The 19,940-nt window shown below is 38.5% G+C and overlaps 1 protein-coding gene, 1 long non-coding RNA gene and 1 pseudogene across 2 annotated transcripts in view; all 3 read left to right on the forward strand.

The window, feature by feature from the left end:
- LOC138155793 (zinc finger protein 850-like) overlaps nt 1–9,408 on the forward strand; it is a 45,153-nt gene extending 35,745 nt beyond the window's left edge. Inside the window, exon 5 of the mRNA XM_069081006.1 lies at nt 7,728–9,408. Within this exon, the coding sequence (XP_068937107.1) occupies nt 7,728–9,240 (1,513 nt within the window). The 3' untranslated portion in view covers nt 9,241–9,408. The remainder of the gene's footprint in view (nt 1–7,727) is intronic.
- LOC138155794 (uncharacterized) lies at nt 420–7,430 on the forward strand. Its single transcript, XR_011166992.1, has 4 exons — nt 420–443; nt 685–798; nt 6,857–6,928; nt 7,298–7,430. It is a non-coding gene; the product is annotated as an uncharacterized lncRNA (long non-coding RNA).
- Nucleotides 9,409–18,036: 8,628 nt separating the features above from the next.
- On the forward strand, nt 18,037–19,450 carry LOC138156002 (ATP synthase subunit d, mitochondrial-like; annotated as a pseudogene).
- The last annotated feature ends 490 nt before the right edge of the window (nt 19,451–19,940 follow it).

Genomic DNA, 19,940 nt, shown 5'->3' on the forward strand with positions numbered 1-19,940 from the left:
TATATCAAATTGAATTCCTATATTGAAAGCTATATGAAGGATGTGAAGCTATGAAGGAAAGAGAAGAGTCTGGTGATATGGAGACCAATTAGGAGGCTATGGGATAAATCCCAGTGAGAGGTGTTGAGGACCTGAGCTAGAGAGGTGGTGGCTATATAAGACTTAGCAGCTGACTAGATGGAAGACTCCAGGAGAGTCAAAAGTCAACTCACCTGAATAGAAATTATAGGATCATAGATTCAAGATGGAAGCATTCCTCATATGGTTTGAACTTCTATTTTGAGCTCATCTCTGAGCTACCAGTAATGTGTTTCAGGATCCTGTGACTTTTGAAGATGTGGCTGTATTTTTCACCCAAGAGGAGTGGGGACAGCTGGACCCTGCTCAGAGGGAGCTCTACAATGATGTGATGCTGGAGAATTATGGGAATCTGATTTCACTGGGTAAGATCTCATTCCAACAATTACCACAGTGGAAGAACCTTCCTTCTGAGAAAAATTCAAGAACTCTCTTCTGAAACCAAAAACACCTCTCTCTGACCCCTTCCTATTATATCATCTGTGTTGTTGGGTTTTTTCTCTCTTTTCTCTCCTTCTTACACCTGTAGGGGCTGAATTTGAGCTCTGAGACTGTTATGATTTCTAATCACAAATGATCATATTCCATTTTCTTCTCCATATTCAGGATTACCAGTCTCTAAACCTGATGTCATCTCCCAGCTCGAGCTGGAAGAAGGGTCATGGGTACTGAATGATACTGAAATTGAGGAAAAGGAGATCTTTAGAGATGTTTCCAGAGGTGAGTAAATAAGAGCCTGTCTCACTGGAGACAGAAAGAAAAAGAACATGGCAGCTCTATGATTCACAATTTAAAATATCAGAGGAAAATTTTTCCTAGGGCACCTCACTTTTTCCTTTGTAGTGAGTGCCAAGTTACCTTAAAGTGTCCTCTCTTCTAGGTTTTTCTCAACCATAATAATTTTTTCCAACTCTCCTCCCAAGTTTGTCCATCCTATTTACCTTCTTAGTTTCTCTAAGAGGGGGAGGGAGAACTGATTTATAGGGTCTTCAGCTACCTCTCTTCATCTACAGATGAAAAGCATTTCAGGGTCCAGGACACTTCAGCCTTTTTTTACATGAAGAATAGTACTGTTTTTTTCTGAAATACTCTGTTGTTAGTAAGAAGGTTCTCGTAGAGAGAAGGGATGACCCTTTTGCAAATTATTTTGCCAAAGTGAGTCCTGTCTGTAATACCACTTTGCCCCTAAATCATTGAGTTTTGGCTATCTTTGATGAAGACCTTTCATCTCTACTTTTGTATTGTGTTCACCTAGTCACCCAAAAACATTTATTAAATACCTGTTGTTCTAGACCCTAGGAAAGATAAAAAGTTTAGTTGTCTTTTTGGAATTTATAGTGAAAGATAAGATATGTTCCATCAGATAACTGTAATTATAGTACACGGTATTGTATTAGAAATGCAGTATAGGGAAGCAAATTTATCCATGTTAGATCCTCCATTGTCAAACAAAATGTTCTTTGTCCTCATTCTTCTTTGGTATTGAACATCCTTCTGACCTTGTCCACATTTCCTCATTTTTCTGTTCTTTCCTGGCTTAAAAAAAGAAATTCCATATCTTTGTCACTGAGAGTCACATGTGAATAGGCCATCTATTCATAGTAATTTTATCTATTAATTTATTTAATTGTATTTTACAGACTTTCTACTTTGTTTCTACATAAGTAGATTTATTTCACAGGGACTGTTATAAAGAAGTCATATCTATTAAAAAGTTGGAATTTATTAGAGATAAGAATGCTGTATGGATAAACGAATGAATGAATAAATGAATGAATGAATGAATGAAGCAGGATGGGGAAGGAAGGAAGGAAAGGAGGAAAGAAAAATTTGTAAGTGCTTAGTATGGACAAAACACTGTGCTAGGTGCTTACAAATAGAAAAGCAAGATAGTTTCTGACCTCAAAGACCTCACAATCTAATAGGAGGAGTTAACACATATAGGAGGGTTCGGCTTTAGGGTCACATAACATTTTCTCTATCCATACAAAATCATTCGAGCTTCCTGTTCCTCACAGTTATGGTGTTATAAACACTGAATATCTCTATCTGTTAGATAGATTTTTGATCATGTCAGAAAGGGTGTCATGCTCAAGTTTGAGTATAGCTGTATCAGGCTACCACTTCAAGATTCAGCAAACTTTAGCTACTGCCTGTTATGTGAAAGATACTATGCTAAATGCTATGAATACAAAGAAAAAAACGAAAGTCCTTGCCCTCAGGAAGCTTATAATTTACAAAGGGAATAATGGTTCTTACACAAATGCATGAGGTTCTTTATGTTGGTTTAATATAACAATCAGAACTGTCCAAAAGTTGAATGAGCTGCCTTAGAAGATGTAGGTTTTCAATTAATATATGAACTTCATCATAGTTGTAAAGATGATTCCTCTTTAGGTATGGGTTGGATTAGCCTTACTTTATTGAGATTCTAATTCTGTGATTCTATGAATCTGAAGCTTGGATTATTTTCAAGATACCTATTTTATCTTCCTTACTCTCTTTCATAGGATCATAGATTCAGAGCTGAAAGAAACATTAAAGGGCATTAACCTACTCCCCTTATTTTGCAATGAGGAAACTGAGGCACAGGGAGATTAAATATCTAATCTGTAGTCACACTGCTAGTATGTGAGGTGGGATTTGAATTCAGGTCTTTGTGACTCTAAATACCCTATTCCAATTAAATTTAATAATCTGGCAAATAAATTCACCTCTTTCAGAGAGAAAGGGCTACGTTTCTCAGTTAAGGTCTGAGTTTTTGTTTCTTTTTGTTAACATGTGTGGTACCCAAGAAGTTCATGCTTTTTATAAATAGGTTGTTTCAAGGCCAAAGAGCAGGATTGGGTAGTCGGAAATTTACTTCTGCAGATGTGAGCCCCAATACCTTAACTTACCACCTCCTTTTTATTTTTTAAAATAATATTGATAATAGTACATATATATTTAAAAAATTTGATTTTAAAACTTTGAATTCCAGATTCATTCCCTTCCTCCCTTGTCACCCACCCTTACTGGGAAGATAAGCAATTCAATATAGGTTGTACATGTGTAGCTATGCAAAATATTTCCATAGTAGATATATTGTAAAAGACTGACTATATTTCCCTCCCTCCTATCCCACCTCCCACTTGTTCTATCCTCTACTTTGATCCTGTCCCTTTTCAAAAGTGGGTGCTTCCAACTTCCCTCCCCCCAAGGCTGCCCTCCCTTCCATCATCCCCCCTTTCACCCCCTTCCCCCTACTCTCCTGTAGGGTGAGATACCCTATTTAGTGTGTATGTCATTCCCTCCCTAAGCCAAATTCACTGAGAATAAGGTTGACCAATTTTTTTGCCTTACTGTTCTTTCCCTCCATTGTAACCATTTTCCCTTACCTCTTCTGTATGAGATAGTTTACCCCATTCTGTCTCTCCCCATCTCCTCTCATTATATTCCTCCCTCACCTCTTAATTTCACCTTTTAAGTATCACCCCTTCCTATTAAATTGATCCTGTGCCCTCTATCTATGTATACTTGTACACATATACATACATTCACATATGTATTCATATGCCCATATACCCTCCTATATAGACATATATGTATGTGTGTATATATACATTTATATATATATATATATATATATTTCTATTCCCTTCAATTTTTCTCATACTGAGAAAAGTTTCATCAGTTACAATTATTGTTTTTCCATGTAGGAATGTAAATAGTTCAACTTTGATAAGTTCCTTATGATTTCTTTTCCCTGTTTACCTTCTCAAGCTTCTCTTGCTTCTTATGTCAAATTTTCTATTCAACTCTGGTTTTTTCATCAAGAATGCTTGAAAGTCCTCTATTCCACTGAATGACCATATTTTCCCCTGAAACATGATACTCAGTTTTGCTGGGTAGGTGATTCTTGGTTTTAGTCCCAGTTCCTTTGCGCTCTAGAATATCATATTCCAAGCCCTTCGATCCCTCAGTGTAGAAGCTGCCAGATCCTTTGTTATCCTGATTGTGTTTCCACAATATTCAAATTGTTTCTTCCTGGCTGCTTGTGAGATTTTCTCCTTGATGTGGGAATTCCAGAACCTGGCTATAATATTCCTAGGAGATTTCTTTTTGGGATCTTTTCCAAGAGGTGATTGGTAGATTCTTTCAACCTCTGTTTTGCTCTCTGGTTCTAAAGCATCAGGAAAATTTTCCTTGAGAATTTCTTGGAGCATGATTTCTAGGTTCTTTTTTTGATCATGGCTTTCAGGTAGTCCAATAATTTTTAAATTATCTCTCCTGTATCTATTTTCCAGGTCAGTGGTTTTCCCAATGAGATATTTCACATTGCCTTCTATTTTTTCATTTATTTGGATCTTTTTAATAGTATCTTGATTTCTCATAAAGTTACTAGCTTCCATTTGCTCCAATCTAATTCTGAAGAAATTATTCTCTTGAGTGAGCTTTTGAGATTCTTTTTCCATCTGGCAAATTCAGCTTTTTAAGGCATTCTTCTCCTCATTGCCTTTTTGAGTCTCTTTTGCCATTTGAGTTAGTCTATTTTTTAAGGTGCTATTTTCTTCAGTCAAGTTGTTGACTCTTATTTCATAATTTTCTTGCATGGTTCTCATTTCTCTTCCCATTTTTCCTCCACTTCTCTTATTTGGTTGTCAAAAGCCTTTTTAAGCTCCTCTATGGCCTGTAACCAGCTTGTAATTTTCTTGGAAGCTTTTGGTGCAGGAATTCTGACTTTGCTGTCTTCCTCCTGTTCCATGCTGTGATCCTTTTTGTCCCCAAAATAAGAGTGTGAAGTTGGATTCCTCTGCTTGGTTTGCTTCCTTTGCCTGCTCATGTTGCCACTCAATTACTTGACTTTTGGGCTTTTTTCCACTGTAGGACTCTGCTACCAGACAGGGGAGCTTCATCCCAATCACTGGGGTTATCTCAGCTGCTGGAGGTATTAGTTGGGTGCCCTCTCTGAAGACTCCACACGCTCTGGCAAGCTGAACACACATCCTAGGACCTCCACCCTAGACCACAATCCAGATCCAAGCAGGTTAAAGCAAGAGTGATTACCCCTCAGATTGGTTTTTTGGTCTCCCTACAATCTGCAGGCCAGGAGCTGAAGCTGCCATGTGGTGGTGGCTGCACAGCCATGGCACCTCAGAGGCTTCTCCCTCCAGGGGATAAAGGCTGACCACACTCCCAAACTACTGGGTCCCAAAGTCCACACTGCATTGACCTCTCACTTTGTCCTTCAAATCTATGGGTTGATAATTCTGGAAACAGCCACAGCTGCTGGTGATTTGAAGTCCCTCCAGCCAGCGGCTGGTCAGGCCACCTTGGGGCTAAGACCTCTGGCTCTCATAGGGCTGGGGTTAGCTCCCAGAGCACTGTGCTGGCTGCTTCCTGCCAGCCTGCCAGGCTGTCCTCAGTGGAAGGTTAGCTTCTTTGTGTCATTTTGTGGGTTCTGTAGCTCCAAAGTTTGTTTAGAGTCACCTTTTACATGAACTGGAGGAGGTGGAAGCCAGAGCCCTGTGGAAGTCCTGTTTCTACTCTGTCATCTTGACTCCACCCCTCCCACCTCCTTTTTAAAGACCTACAGTGCCTTCATATAAGACTTAATTCAGTATTTCTCTACCTCAGAAAATAACAGGAATCCAACCGATTCTATCCTAAGGCATAGCAACATACAGCAATATTCTGTATTAGTGGATCCCTGTTCTTAGTAACTCAGCTGTGAGCAGTAATGAATAAAAATCAAAGATTACAAGGAGCTTTTAGACCTTTATAACCTAACATTGCATCACAAATTAATGATCTTTTTTTTCTCATGGCATTCAAGGCCCTTCATAACCTTGTTCCCTCCTCCCTTTCCAGTCATCTCACCTCCTACTCCTCACCATGTATTCTTGGATCCAATGACATTGGCATCCTGGTTGTTCCATGGGCAAAACACTAATCTTTTGGCTCTAGATATTTTCTCTGGATCTTCCCCATGCCTGGACCCCTCTTTCTCCTCCTTTCTGACTATTGGCCTCCCTGGCTTCCTTTAAGGCTCAACTAAAATTTTACCTTCTGTAGGACACCTTCCCCAGCCCTTCTTAATTCCTTTGCTTCCCTCCATTAATTATTTCTTATTTATTCTCTGTGTAGTTTGTACATATTTTTTTACATGTTGCCTCTCCTATTAGATTGTAAGCTCTTTGAAGGCAAGAACTGTCTTTTGCCTCCTTTTGTATCCCCAGTGCTTAGCACACTGCCTGGCATATAGTTGGCACTTAATAAATGTTTATTGACTGACTGACTGATTCCTAACAGGGATAGGTGTAATATTCTTCATATAAGATGTAGACCATAATAGCTCTTGTTTAGTGTCATTTCCATTAGTTAAACCTTTTTCAATGGAAAAAGCAATGGACTTAGAGTCAAGAAGACCTGGATTGGAATGCTGCATCAGATACTTAATAGCTTTGTGACTATAGTTAAGTCACTTCACTTCTCTGAACCTCAGTTCCCTCATTTGTAAAATGGAAATAATACTAGTATTATCTGTCTCACAGGACTAATGTGAATATCAATGTGATAACATATTTAAAGCACTTTGTAAACCTTTAAGCACCTTTAAGGTAGAAGATATTGTAAGCAGAATCTCAGGGTTTTTTTCTCTTGCCCATTCTTTTGACTTTTCATACACTTGTTTCTTTTGCTATTCCTGACTGTTTTTGCAAAATATCTCCATTTCTCATTCACCCCCCCCTCCATTTACAAATTTCTTGAATGTTAATTCATTTGTCTTTCATTCCAGATTCTTTCTTTTGTTTCTTTTCATAGAGAAGATTTCTGTCTATTCAAGAGCCATGATTTCATGGGAAAGAGGGTAAGAAGGACACCCTGTGGATCATATCTTGCTAGGTTTTTTTTACCTCTAAACTGGCTGAACTTGTATTTTTGAGTGGGAGTTTTAAGTCCTTGATTTTTTTAAGTCCTGATTTAAAAATTTTTAAATTCATAGGATTTAGAAATGGAGGGGATCTTAAAGACTATCTAGTCCAACCCCTCATTTTACAGAGGAGAAAACATCCCCAGACTGGTTAAGTGACTCACCTGTGTCACATAGGCAATAAGCAGCCTTGATTCTAAATCTAGTGCTCTTTCCAGTGTACCATTGCTAGGCATTGCTTTGTGTGGCTGTGTCTACATGCTGTTATGATCCACATAATGATAGTTTTTTGTTTGTTTGTTTCAGATCTTCAGAAAAAACCTGATGATAAGGATTTTTTTATTCTACTTCCTAAAGAAGTAAAATTGCATGGAAAGGTATCAGAAGAACTCCTAAGAGATATTAGCGAGGTCAGGGAGTTACGAGATGCCTATGAGTTTAATAGCTATTTCGAGAGAAAGAGAAGAAATACCAAAGAGGAGAAATGTCTTCAGTCTCCTTCTCTGCAGAGGGGTTCTCAGCATATCACAGTCTTCTATAAGAAAACAGTTAGATGGGAGAAAGGCAAAAAATATAATGAATTTGACAAAACCTTTGATTACAGCCCCAAACTTGTTACACATCAGAGAGATCCTACAAAAGAAAGAGTCCATAAAGGTAATACTTGTGGCCAAAGTTTTGCCCAAAATTCTGCCCCCATGTACCATAAGAAAATTCGTGGTAGAGAGAAATATTTTAAATGTAACAGATGTGGGAGAGCCTTCACTCACATGGCAGCTTTTATAAAGCATCAGAATGTTCATACTGGAGAAAAACCTTATGAGTGTAATGAATGTAGTAAGGCCTTCAGTCGACATTCAGTACTTATCCGACACCAAAGAGCACATACTGGAGAGAAACCATTTGAATGTAGTGAATGTGGGAAAGCTTTCAATAGAAGTTCAGTCCTTCATGAACATCAAAGAATTCACTCTGGGGAGAAACCCTATGAATGTAATGAGTGTGGTAAAGCATTCAGTCGAAGTTCTACCCTTATACAACATCAGAGAATTCACACTGGAGAGAAACCTTATAATTGTAATGAATGTGAGAAAGCATTTAGCACAAGGTCAGGTCTTCATGAACATCAGAGAATCCACGGTGGGGAAAAGCCATATGAATGTAATGAATGTGGGAAATCTTTTAGTCGAACCTCAGATATCATAGCACATCAAAGAATTCATACTGGAGAAAAACCATATGAATGTAAAGAATGTGGAAAAACCTTTAGTAGAAGCTCGGGTGTTAGAAAACATCAGAAAATTCATGAAGGAGAGAAACCATATGAATGTGATAAATGTAATAAAACTTTAACTCATCTCACAGATTTTATTCAACACCAGAGAGTTCATAGTGGAGAAAAATTTTATGAATGTCATGAATGTGATAAGACCTTTAATTATGCCTCAACTCTTACTCGACATCAGAGAATTCATACTGGGGAAAAAACCTACAAATGTAATGAATGTGGAAAATCCTTCACCCATTTTACAGGTTTTATGCACCATCAGAGAATACATACTGGTGAGAAACCCTATAAATGTAATGAATGTGAAAGAGCCTTCAGTAGGAACTCACTCCTTATTGAACATTGCAGGATTCATACTGGTGAGAAGCCTTTTAAATGTAATGAATGTGGGAAAGCCTTCAGTTACATCAAAGGTTATAGTCAGCATCAGATAATTCATAGTGGAGAGAAACCTTTTGACTGTAGTGAATGTGGAAAAGCCTTTAGTCGCCATTCACTCCTTATTCGACATCTGAGAGTCCATACTGGAGAGAAACCATTTGAATGTAATGAATGTGGTAAAGCCTTCAGTAGAAGGTCAGTTCTTCATGAACATCAAAGAATTCATACTGGGGAGAAGCCATATGAATGTAATGAGTGTGGGCAAGCCTTCAGTCGGAGCTCTACCCTTATTCAACATCAGAGAATTCACACTGGAGAGAAACCTTATGAATGTAATGAATGTGGGAAAGCTTTCAATACCAGGTCAGGTCTTTGTGAGCATCAGAGAATTCATATTGTAGAGAAACCAAGTGAATGTGATAAGTGTGGGAAAGCCTTCAATAGGAGATCACAACTTATTCAGCATCAGAGAATTCATTCTGGAGAGGAGCCATGTAAATGTAATGTATGTGGGAGAGCCTTTACTTGTTATTCACTTCTCATTCAACACCAGTGTAATTGTACTCAAGTTAATGTGTAAATGTGATGGAAATGTAAAGGAGAATTCTGTTGAGTTCATAATAGATTAAAATCCCATAATAGAATGTAAACTTTGTAATGGCAGTTGCTAATTTTTATTCTGTTAGTTTATATAGAAGTCTAGCCCAGTACTACATACAGAGTGATAATAAAATATGTTTTTGGTGGTTGAATTATTAGACTGATAATTATATAGAAATTTTCAGTAATAAACCGCCCCCCCTTCAGTCACAATGAGAGAATTCCAATCCAGTAATAGCTAGGATGATAACAAAAAGGAATGTTAAATTTCTGTTTTGGTCTTGTTCTCTGTCTAGAAGTGATATGAATTTGATAGAACACCCTAACCTCTCTCCCAGAGGTACCATTTATCCCCTATGAGTTTGGTGGTACCATTGCCTAGCATTGAAAAGTTTGGCATCAGCAATTGTGTATAGGGAGCATGGCAACATCAGAAATGTTATGTGTTAAATTTCTAAATGGTGATACTCTTTAGGCTATTGAAAGTTTGATTTGAAGAGTCTGGGAGATCTCAGAGTTTAGAAGGGTCTTCAGGGGTCATTTAGTCCAACTGGTAAACAAATAGTAGCTCCCTTTACAACAATAATAGCTGACATAACCTTTAAGGTTGGCAACTCTCTTTTCATACACCATCTTATTTGATCCTCACAGTACAATAGCTCTTGGGGTAGGTACTACAAATATCCCAACTTTACAGGTAAGAAAACTCTCAGTGAGGTGAAATGACTTGCTCATAGTCATACAGATAATTTCAATAGAGGAATTCAAACCCAGATCTAGCTGACTCCCAAGTTCAGCATGCTATCCATTCTGCCTTGCTGTTGCTCTACCTTCTAGGTGGTGCAGTGAATGGGGCACCAGCCCTGGAATCAGGAGGACCTGAGTTCAAATGCGGCCTCAGACACTTAACAGCTACTAGCCATGTGACCTTGGGCAAGTCACTTAACCCCAATTGCCTTGCCTTTCCCCCCTCAAAAAAAAAGAGAAAACAAAAAAAATTTTTAAATTAATTTATTTTTAGTTTTCAACCTTCACTTTCATAAGATTTTGAGTTTTAAATTTTCTGCCTCTACACTTACTAGCCATGTGACCTTGGGCAAGTCACTTAACCCCAATTTCCCTGCCTTCCCCCCTCCAAAAAGCAAAAAAAAACAAATTTCTCCTCCTCTCTTTCCTCCCCCTTCCCCAAGATGGTGTGCAATTTGATATAGGCTCTACTTTTATATGCATTCGTATTAAACATTTTCACATTAGTCATGATGTAAAGAGAAGAATTAGAACTGATAATCATTTACTATCATTTGAACTTCAACAAGGGCCAGAGCCTGAACTAATCAACCAGAAGCCCCTCAGCCTAACAGATATTCCCTTCTTTGTTCTCTGAGTAAACCCAGAATGCCCTTTTCTGTGTCAACACTGTAAGGCGAAGTGAAACTGACCAGAGCATTCTTCTGTTAATGACTACCAAGGACAAAGGCACTTTGACCAGACACTTCATGGAACTTTTTCTTAATATTTTATGGACATATACTATGTTATATCATTTTAATGGTAAAGAAAACACAGATCCTGTGTTGTAATTTCAGTTGACACTTTGTCAACTCTATTATCTTATTGTATTTACAACCTATCAAGAAAATTCCTTTCTCATACTGTGGTCAAACATATATGGAGATCATAATTTTGAGTGACACAGACATCCCGAGTTAGGATTGTTCCAAAACTAAATACATTCCCGTTCTTTCATCAGATATCTTTTATCATTCTTTTTATCAGATAGATTTTATCTGGCTCCATTCATGCACGTATTCTGCTAGTTTTAAGGGAATAAAGCAATATGAATTTATACATCACCTAGCCTGTTTGCCTCTTCAAACCAAACTTTCAGGTCAACAGAACTAATGGGAGGAATCCTTAGAAAGAAGAAACAAAACAACAAAAGAAAAGGAGAGCAAGTAGTATGCTTCCATCCGCATTCAGACCTCCAAAGTTCTTTCTCTGGATGTAGATATTATTTTCCATTGTGAGTCTTTTGGAGTTGTCTTAAATCCTTGCATTGCTGAGAAGAGCTAAGTCTATCAAAGTCAGTCATTGCACAATGTGGTTGTTACTATGTACAATGTTTTTCTGGTTCTGCTCATTTCATTCAGCATCAGTTCATATATGTCTTTCCAGGTTTTTCTGAAGTCTGCTTGCTCATCATTTCTTATAGTAAAATAGTATTCCATTACATTCATATACCACAGCCTGTTCAGTCATTCCCTGATTGATGGATGTCCCCTCAATTTCCAGTTCTTTGCCACCACAAAAAGAGCTGCTATAAATATTTTTGTACATGTGAGTCCTTTCCCCATTATTATGATCTCTTTAGGATACAGATCTAGAAGTGGTATTGCTGGGTCAAAGTATATGCACAGTTTAAATTTTTATTTTTTTAAAAATATCAAGTACTTAAGAACTCCAAACATTGCAATGGTAAACTATAATTCCAGAGGACTTACGATAAAACCTACTACCTTCCTACTGACAAAGGGGTGATGGATTCAGGATGTGGAATGAGAGATAGTTTTTTTTGGCTATGGAAAATATGTGGATTTGTTTTGACTATGATAGTATTTGGCACAAGAAACATATTTAACTTTTTTTCATGGGGGTGGGTGGGCTGGTTTGTAGAGAATCTAGTGATAGTGTTCCCCCCAAAAAAGAAAAGAAGAAGACCACTGAATCATTTTATTAAGTGCATGAAAAAGAACAGGAGTTTAGAAGGAAATACAACCATGACAGCTCTGAAAGTACTGTATTGACTTTATTATATAGTTTTTTTTTAAAAGCAAGCAATATATAATAGAAATTTGCAGTTTCACATGCAATCCTCTTTTTCTGATCTATGTGTAGAAATTATTTTGTATGTTCATTAAATTCCAAATTTTAAAAGGCTTTGAAAGCATTGGAAATTTCTGAAATTCAGTACAGCCTTTTCTCTTTTTCACTTATAAGACTGAGGATTAGGGATCAACCTACCTCCTCATTTCACAGAGGATGAAATCAAGTCCCACATAGTAAACATTCACCTTGAACTCAGATCTCCAACTCCAAATCCAGCGCACTTTCTTTTAGAGGACCCTCCCCAATAAAGACTAGGTATAACTTACTGTGCATCTTTGGCAATCGTTCCAGAGTCATGTCTAAGATATATGTCCCATGATGCTCATAGCCACAAAACTTCATCATTTTAGCACTAGTAATATAATAGTAATGCTGAATGGTGTGAATTATTCAATACCACAATCTCAGAAGAATACAATTTCAGGTAACCCAAAAGATAATGGAACGACCATAGGCGGGTTTCATTAGGCTGCATTATTTCACCAACATGTATAAAAGACATCATGGAGGAAACGTTAACTTTGAACAAAGGTAGGCTGACATATCCAGAGTGAGGAAATACACGGACATCCTTGGTGCTGTAGGCACAAAAAATATTAAAAGAACCAAAAGATGGCTTCTAGCATGGTATTTATGGGGAAAACAGACAAGAATTTCACAGGATGAGAAGTCAGGAATAGCTTTCAATCTTCACCAATGAAAACGGTACCCGTAGCACAGAAATGAAAGATCAAAGTATCTAAGAAGTAAAAATTAGGGAAACTTCCTAACAATGACATCTCTACTCAAGTGGAATGGGCTCCTTTAAAATCCTCATTAATGGTGATCTTTCAGAAGCTGAAGAATCATTTGTTCTCGATATCATGGAGGGGATTTTTGTCGAGAAAGGGGTCAGACTTAAATTCTGTGAATCTGTACAATGCTTCCCTGCTTGTGCCCAGGGGCTGCCAGCTCCCCTAAGTACCTTTTGTTCAATCTTTTCAAGTACGTTAGCCAAGAAATGGCAGAACCCATTCTCCAGGTAAGATGGGGCCAGACGGATTATTCAAGGCCTCCCAATAAGTTTCCTATACCTGGACCTCGGGCTTTCATTTGAGTTTACACCCCTGCAACATTTTAAGTAAGGGATGGGGGGAGGGGCAGTCGTAGTTAGGATTAAAGGAGAGAAGAGGCTTCATTCAGTATTGGGGGTCGGAAGTAAGAAGACAAAGGCGGAGCTTCCCCTCTTGGTTATAAAGCTTCTTCTCACAGGTATTCATTCCTGCTTTCTTTTACCTTTCTTCTCTTCCCCTCCTTTTCCCTTCCTGGGTAAGACCTTTTTTGGGTCCAGTGAGTGACTGCAGCCCTACCTAACGTGGCACAGAGACGCCCAACCCTCCGGCTTCCTAGAGCGTAACCGGAAGTGAGGCGAAGGGCGTGTAGACAGGCTTGGAGTGCGGAGACACACTTCCTGGCCAGGCTCGCCAGAGAGAACGTTTGTGTAGTTTCCCGGAAGTTGAAATGGAGTCTAGGAGTCTCCTCTCTTCTCTTCCATGTCGTTGGAAATCCCTCTCCCGTTTTCCCGGTGGGGGAAATGTGCTTTTAACCCGGGGTGAAGGGCGGGTTGGGATTGTTTAAAGGGTCATGAGTCGGCTTCCTTACGTATTCTGGGAGCTCGCTTTGGCATTATGCGCTGGGGGTCCTTGAGAGAATCACTGAGGTCAAACTTATTTTCACCATGCTAAAACATTTTAGTTTCTAGTATGGTACGTATTCTTGTACCCCACAGAAATAAAAACTCTTTGAAGGGTTCTCAGTAATTTTAAGAGGATAAAGGGGTAATAAAATAAAGTTTGAGAACTGATGATATAGAAAGACGAGGAGGTACAAGATAGAACAGTGAGTTTGGCCATTTTGGCTGAAATGTTGAGGACTTGAAGGGATGTACTGAGATGTGGAATAAGTATGAAATGGAAGATGAGAGGCCAACTGATAGATTTTAAATAACAAACTGAAAAAAAACTTTTAGGAGCCAAACATTTAAAAAAATTCAAAATCTTTTATTGCCCATTTAGAGCTCTTAACCAATTTCCTACTTGCCAATTTTATTTTATATTATTTCCCTTCACATACTCTGTTCCAGTCAGTCTGGCTTCTACTAGTTGTTCCCACACACTAGTCCCATGATATCCTGTCTCCCACTTCTGTGTCTTTATACAGGAGACCCCCTATGTTGAACTACATTCCCCACCCTTATCTGAATTAGAACTCCTAGCTCCTTTCAAGGCTCAGTTCAAAGTCATTCCCAATCTCCCTAGACATTGGTTCTCTCTCCCTGTTGAAATTTCTTTGTATTACTTTCATATGCTTCATATTTGTACTCATTGTTTGTTGATTATGAAAAAAGCATTTGACTTGGTAGACCAAATTGCCACCTGAAAGACATTTCCAAGTACCTCCCATCTGCACATCACAGTCATTCAACACTGAAAGAAAACCTAGTTTAGCAACTTTCTGATCATAAATATTAGTCAAAACATAAAGTTGAGACATATTGCAGTTCTCCTTCATGCCCCCAGGAACCTCATCATCAGAATCTCCTTCCTTATCCTCCAAAACTGCATTAACCTTGGTACTCACATGTCATCAATACCCTGGGTATTCTTTACCCCTCTGACTGGAAAGCAGAACGAAGAGTTCTATACAAAGTCTCCATTTGAGGATGTTTATGTGCATCTAGATCAGCTCTCTGTTCACCTAGGTCCTACCCCCTGCACTTTTGTGGACTTCTCCACCAAACCCTTGTATAAGGTACCATCTGTCCTGCTTTTCCAGCTTCCTTTTGCATGTTGTCCTTTCCTATTAGACTGTAAGCAACAGAGTAGGGCATCTTTCAGATATCTCAAAAAACAGATCAACTGACTCCAGTTTGAAGTCAGATAATAATACCTAGCATTTACATAGCACTTTTAAGTTTGTAAAGCATTTTACAAATATTTCATCTGATCCTCTTGACAACATTGGGGGGTAGGTGCTATTATTATCCCCATTTTACAAATGAAGAAACCCAGACAGCTAGGGGACACAGTAAATAGAGCAGTAGATCTGGAGTCAGGAAGACCTGAGTTCAAATTTGGTCCTAGACACTTACTGGCTGTGTGACTTTGGCAAGTCACTTCACTTCTTCCTGCCTCTGTTTCTTCAGTTGTAAAAGGGGTAATAATAGCACCTACCTCCCAGGGTTGTGAAGATTAAATGAGATAAGGGGCAGCTAGGTGGTGCAGTGAATAGAGCACTGGCCCTGGAATCAGTAGGATCTGAGTTCAAATCAGACCTCAGATGCCTGACACACTTATAAGCCATGTGACCTTGAGCAAGTCACTTAACCCCAATTGCCCTGCCTTCCCCCCTGCAAAAAAAAGCAAAAAAAAAAATTAAATGAGATAACATTTGTAAAGCATTGAGCACAGTGTTGTGCACACGGTAGACAATTAATAAATGTTTTTTTCTATTCCTACCTTGCCTTTATGAGGCAGAGAGAAGTTAAGTGACTTTGCCCAGGGTCACATCACTACTGTCTGAGGCTAGAATTGAAATTAAATTTTCCTCACTCCCAGTTCCATTGCTCTATCCATCATATCACCTGGCTACCCTACATTGATGCTTCACTAAGAAGTATGGTCACGGTATTGAAGAAGGAGGATAAGAATAAGACAAAGTAGTTATGGCCCTCAAGCATACAATTGTATTTTCACCTATATTGTCAATTTTCCAGTGAAGTTGAGAGAGGCAGCATAGTATAATAGAAACAGCCCTATATATGGAGGCAGAAAACATCAGGTGAAGTTCAGTATCATCCCCTTGGGGCCATATGACCTTAGGAAAATCACTTCTCTTCCTTGAGCCTCAGTTTCTTCATTGATAAAATAAGGATCATAACACTTGTAGTACTGAAATAGCAAAATGATGTATAAGTAAAATTCATTATTATTTTTTTCCTTTGTATTTCAAACACTGAATCTCTTTTACAAAAGTTATATCATTCTTAAATATACTTTTTTACTTTTCCAGAATTTTTCATTTAAAAATCAATTTCATACCCATTTAATCTTTTGTTCTCATCAATCTGATCCTTTTTTTGTATATGAGTCAAGCTCATCCTTTATTGGTATGTTTCACTCATACAAAAATATTTCATTAACTTCAATTGTTGATGTTTGGCAGCAGGGAAGATGCAAACCTAGGATTAGGTACAGTCTTTGACTTCATTCTGGTTACAGACTGGTAGATAGATAAACACTGAGACAGACTGTTGCAATACACATTATTACATGGTAAGTGCCTTAAGGAGTTACCTGAAAAAAGATTAATTTGAAATCTGAGGAGATGTTTCCTGGAGGAGGTAGCTTTTGAGTTGGTCCTTAAAGAGATGTCAGAAGGGAAAACATTCCAGGCATGGAAAAAATATGAGCAAAGTTATGAAAGCATAGAGTTCTTTGTTTTAGAGACAAAGTTCAAAATATACATATAAAACACAGAGGGAAATAATAGGAAATAAGTCTGGAAAGATTAGCATGGCACCAAATTGTGGGGGCTTTGAATGACTGAGAAGATTTTGAACCTTACTCAAAAGGAATTAGGGAACTACTGAAGATTTTTAAACAGAGGATAAGGATTGACCTGAATAAAAAAAAGAAAAAGAATTCTGAATGTGTTATGAAAGACAAATTGGAGGTAGAGGAGAATGGAGGCAAGAAGACCCATAAAGAAGCTGTTGAAATAGTCTAGGTAGGTGGTAATGAGGGTGGTGACAAGATAGGGAGAAGGGGATGGATATAGCACTTGTGATGGAGGTGGAATAAAAAGATACGTCCATGAATCTCAATGTTTCTGTACATCTGACTATAAAGTACACATTTAAATTTGGGTACGATAGTTGTACGTTACTTGGATCCTTTATTTGCAATTGGCGTAATTTCAGACATCACCCTAGAGCAGGTGTTCTTAACCTGGGATCTGTGAAATAATTTTAAAATATTTTGATAACTTCAAATATAGTTGGTTTCCTTTGTAATCCTGTATATTTTGTTTTATGCATTTAAAAACATTATTCTGAGGGGTTAATAGGCTTCACAAGATTGCTAAAGGGGTTCATGAAACCCAAAAGGTAAAGAATCATTGCCCCAGAATTCTGATCCTAAGATTCCTACTTCACAATATAAATTAGTCTGCATGACCTAACACCAGGTCATAGATATCACTGGTGTTGACACCTATCTATTTGTCCCTGATCCTTTATATTTATCGTGTCTATTGTTTGTTTTTTCCTTTTTCAAGGGTATCAATGACACCATGGGATGATGTCTTGACTTTCTCATGAATTGGATTTAAGTGAGGTAGAGTTACATAGATTTATCAGTCTCACTCTTTTCCAGAGTAATTAAAGCCCAGTGGCAAGACAGAAGTCAAGATGACTGGTGATTGCCTCAGCTGCAGTGAATGACCTTGTCTTTAATGTCTGACCAAGCTCTAAGTGCTCCACAGACAGTGGAACAAATTGTTCTCATCCACCCATTTCACAGATGGAGTAGAAGGGGGATTTTCACATGCTTGGAGTAGATATTTGCCCAACTCACCTACAGGTGTGAGGCTTGTTGGTTACCCTCAACCTGGTTTAGCCCCTCTGCTGAGATGAGCTTACTGGGGTGTGGCCTCTATACTTGCTATACCATCTTGGGGCCACATATAAGAGTTTGGTAACAGGTGGAAAATCAAAGGTGGATGAGCACCTCTGAAAAGGGCCCTTATAACAGAGGTTCTAGTCTTCCCCTAACACCTCATACACCCCAGTATCATATCTAGTAGCTCATAAAACTGCCTGCTTTTTCCACTGGTATCCAGATCACGAAATATGTCTGGTGTTCGTACAATTTCAGAGTTAGTTGGGATCTTAGAGGCAATGTAGTCCAACCAGAACATGAACAAAAGTTCCCTCTACAATATTCCCAACTATTGGACATCCAGCCTTTATTCAAAGACCTCCCATGAGGGATAAACACTGCTTCCTAAAGCAATGCATACCACTTGTAGTTAGCTCCACTCAACTAGAAGGTTTTTCCCTAGGAGAAACCCAAGTTTGCCTTCCTTTCATTGCTCCTGATTCTTTACTATGGAACTAAACAAAACAAGCCCAATTCCTTTTCTACATGATAATTTTTCTTATTCTTAAAACACAGCTTTCATATACCTTATGTCTTCTCTTCCCCAGACAAAACATTTTCAGTTTCCTTAATATCTCACTTTAAGATGTCAAGGCATGTCAACATTATAGTTGCTTCCTCTGGACACTCCAGTTTATCAGTGTTCTTAAACTCTGGTGCCCTACACAGAACACAATACTGAAAGTGTAGTTTGACTAGGACAAAAATACCATATCAAAATTATTCTATTTCCCTTTATGAAAATTGTGATATATACCCTTCTCTAGTCCTGTGTCTTTCTCTTGTCCTCCATAATCTTTCAGAGATCACTAGATTTAGCAATCACACCCACAGGGCCTTTCTTCCCTCAGGGATTATAGTTTCTATGGGCTGGTGACTCAAAGGTAGCTGGGAGCACTCCTATAATCTTCTTACTTATTTTAGGTTTTAATTCTCTATTATATTTATTCAGTCTTTCTCAAGTCTTCCTGGACTTGTTTTCCCTATAGAATTTGAAGTTATAGGATCTTGCCAATCCTTTCTCTGATTAATAAACTAATAATTTAATAAATAATAAACTAATAAACACTTTTCTCTATAAACACTCTCCACCCAGAACTGTATGCCTCTGAGGTCAATAAAGTTCCAAGATGGCTGGACTAAAGGAAAGCCATTGATTGGGCAGCATTTTGAGGGATAATACTGAAAAATGAGAAAGCCATTGCTAATGCCTTGAAATTCCATAATGAATATCTTACTACCAGATTGGCTACACTTCCTGAGAAGTCACAAGTGATTAATTGGACTTATTACAAGGAATATGTGGCCAAGCCTGGTCTTGTGGATGAGTTTGAGAAGAATTTCAATGAACTGATGTTTCCTGTGCCAGAATATAAATTCACTGACCTAGTGGTTGCTGAAAAACAGGAAAATGTAAAAAGTGGTGCTGATTTTGTGAAAGCTTTAAATACTATGATTACAGAACTTCAGAAAGAGGTGGTAAAGATCAAGAATATAATTCCTTTTAAACAGATGACCACTGAGGATTTGAATGAAGCCTTTTTTCAAACCACACTGGACAAAAAGTATCCTTATTAGCCCCACCAGTCAACTGAGCACCTCTAAAACTGGGCTTCAGAGTGTTGTGCCTGGTTTTCCCCATCCCTCCCCGCCCCCCCTCAAGGAAGTGAGCAGACTGCCAGGTCAGCTCCGCCCTCCCCCTGGGTCTCCACCCTTTCCCCCAGTCAGCTCACCTTCATAGAAGTGGGCAGGCTTCTGGGTAAGGTGAGGGAGTTTCAAGGTGTGTATTGACCAATCACTGCTTACGTAAGGCCCGCTTTATAAGCCGAGGCTTTGCCCCAGATTGGTGTTGTTGCTGGCTGCTACTGCTATTGCTATAACTGAGATGTGGGGTGGTGCCGACTCAGCCCGCCATGTGGCCTGATCAGCCAACATGGCGTTTTAATGAAGGGTCCATTCTAAAATTATTACTTGGGTCTTGCTCGCATTAATCAAGGTACAGTACTACAAGAGGAAGTGGTGGCTCTCCTGTCACATGCTACTGAAATCTGGAATAAAGCAATTGCACAGTCTGAAAAAAAAAAGAAAGAAACTA

This window comes from Petaurus breviceps, unplaced genomic scaffold (assembly GCF_028583685.1).
Source record: "Petaurus breviceps papuanus isolate PSGF00001 unplaced genomic scaffold, PetGlider_PUasm1.0 98, whole genome shotgun sequence".
NCBI lineage: Eukaryota > Metazoa > Chordata > Mammalia > Diprotodontia > Petauridae > Petaurus > Petaurus breviceps.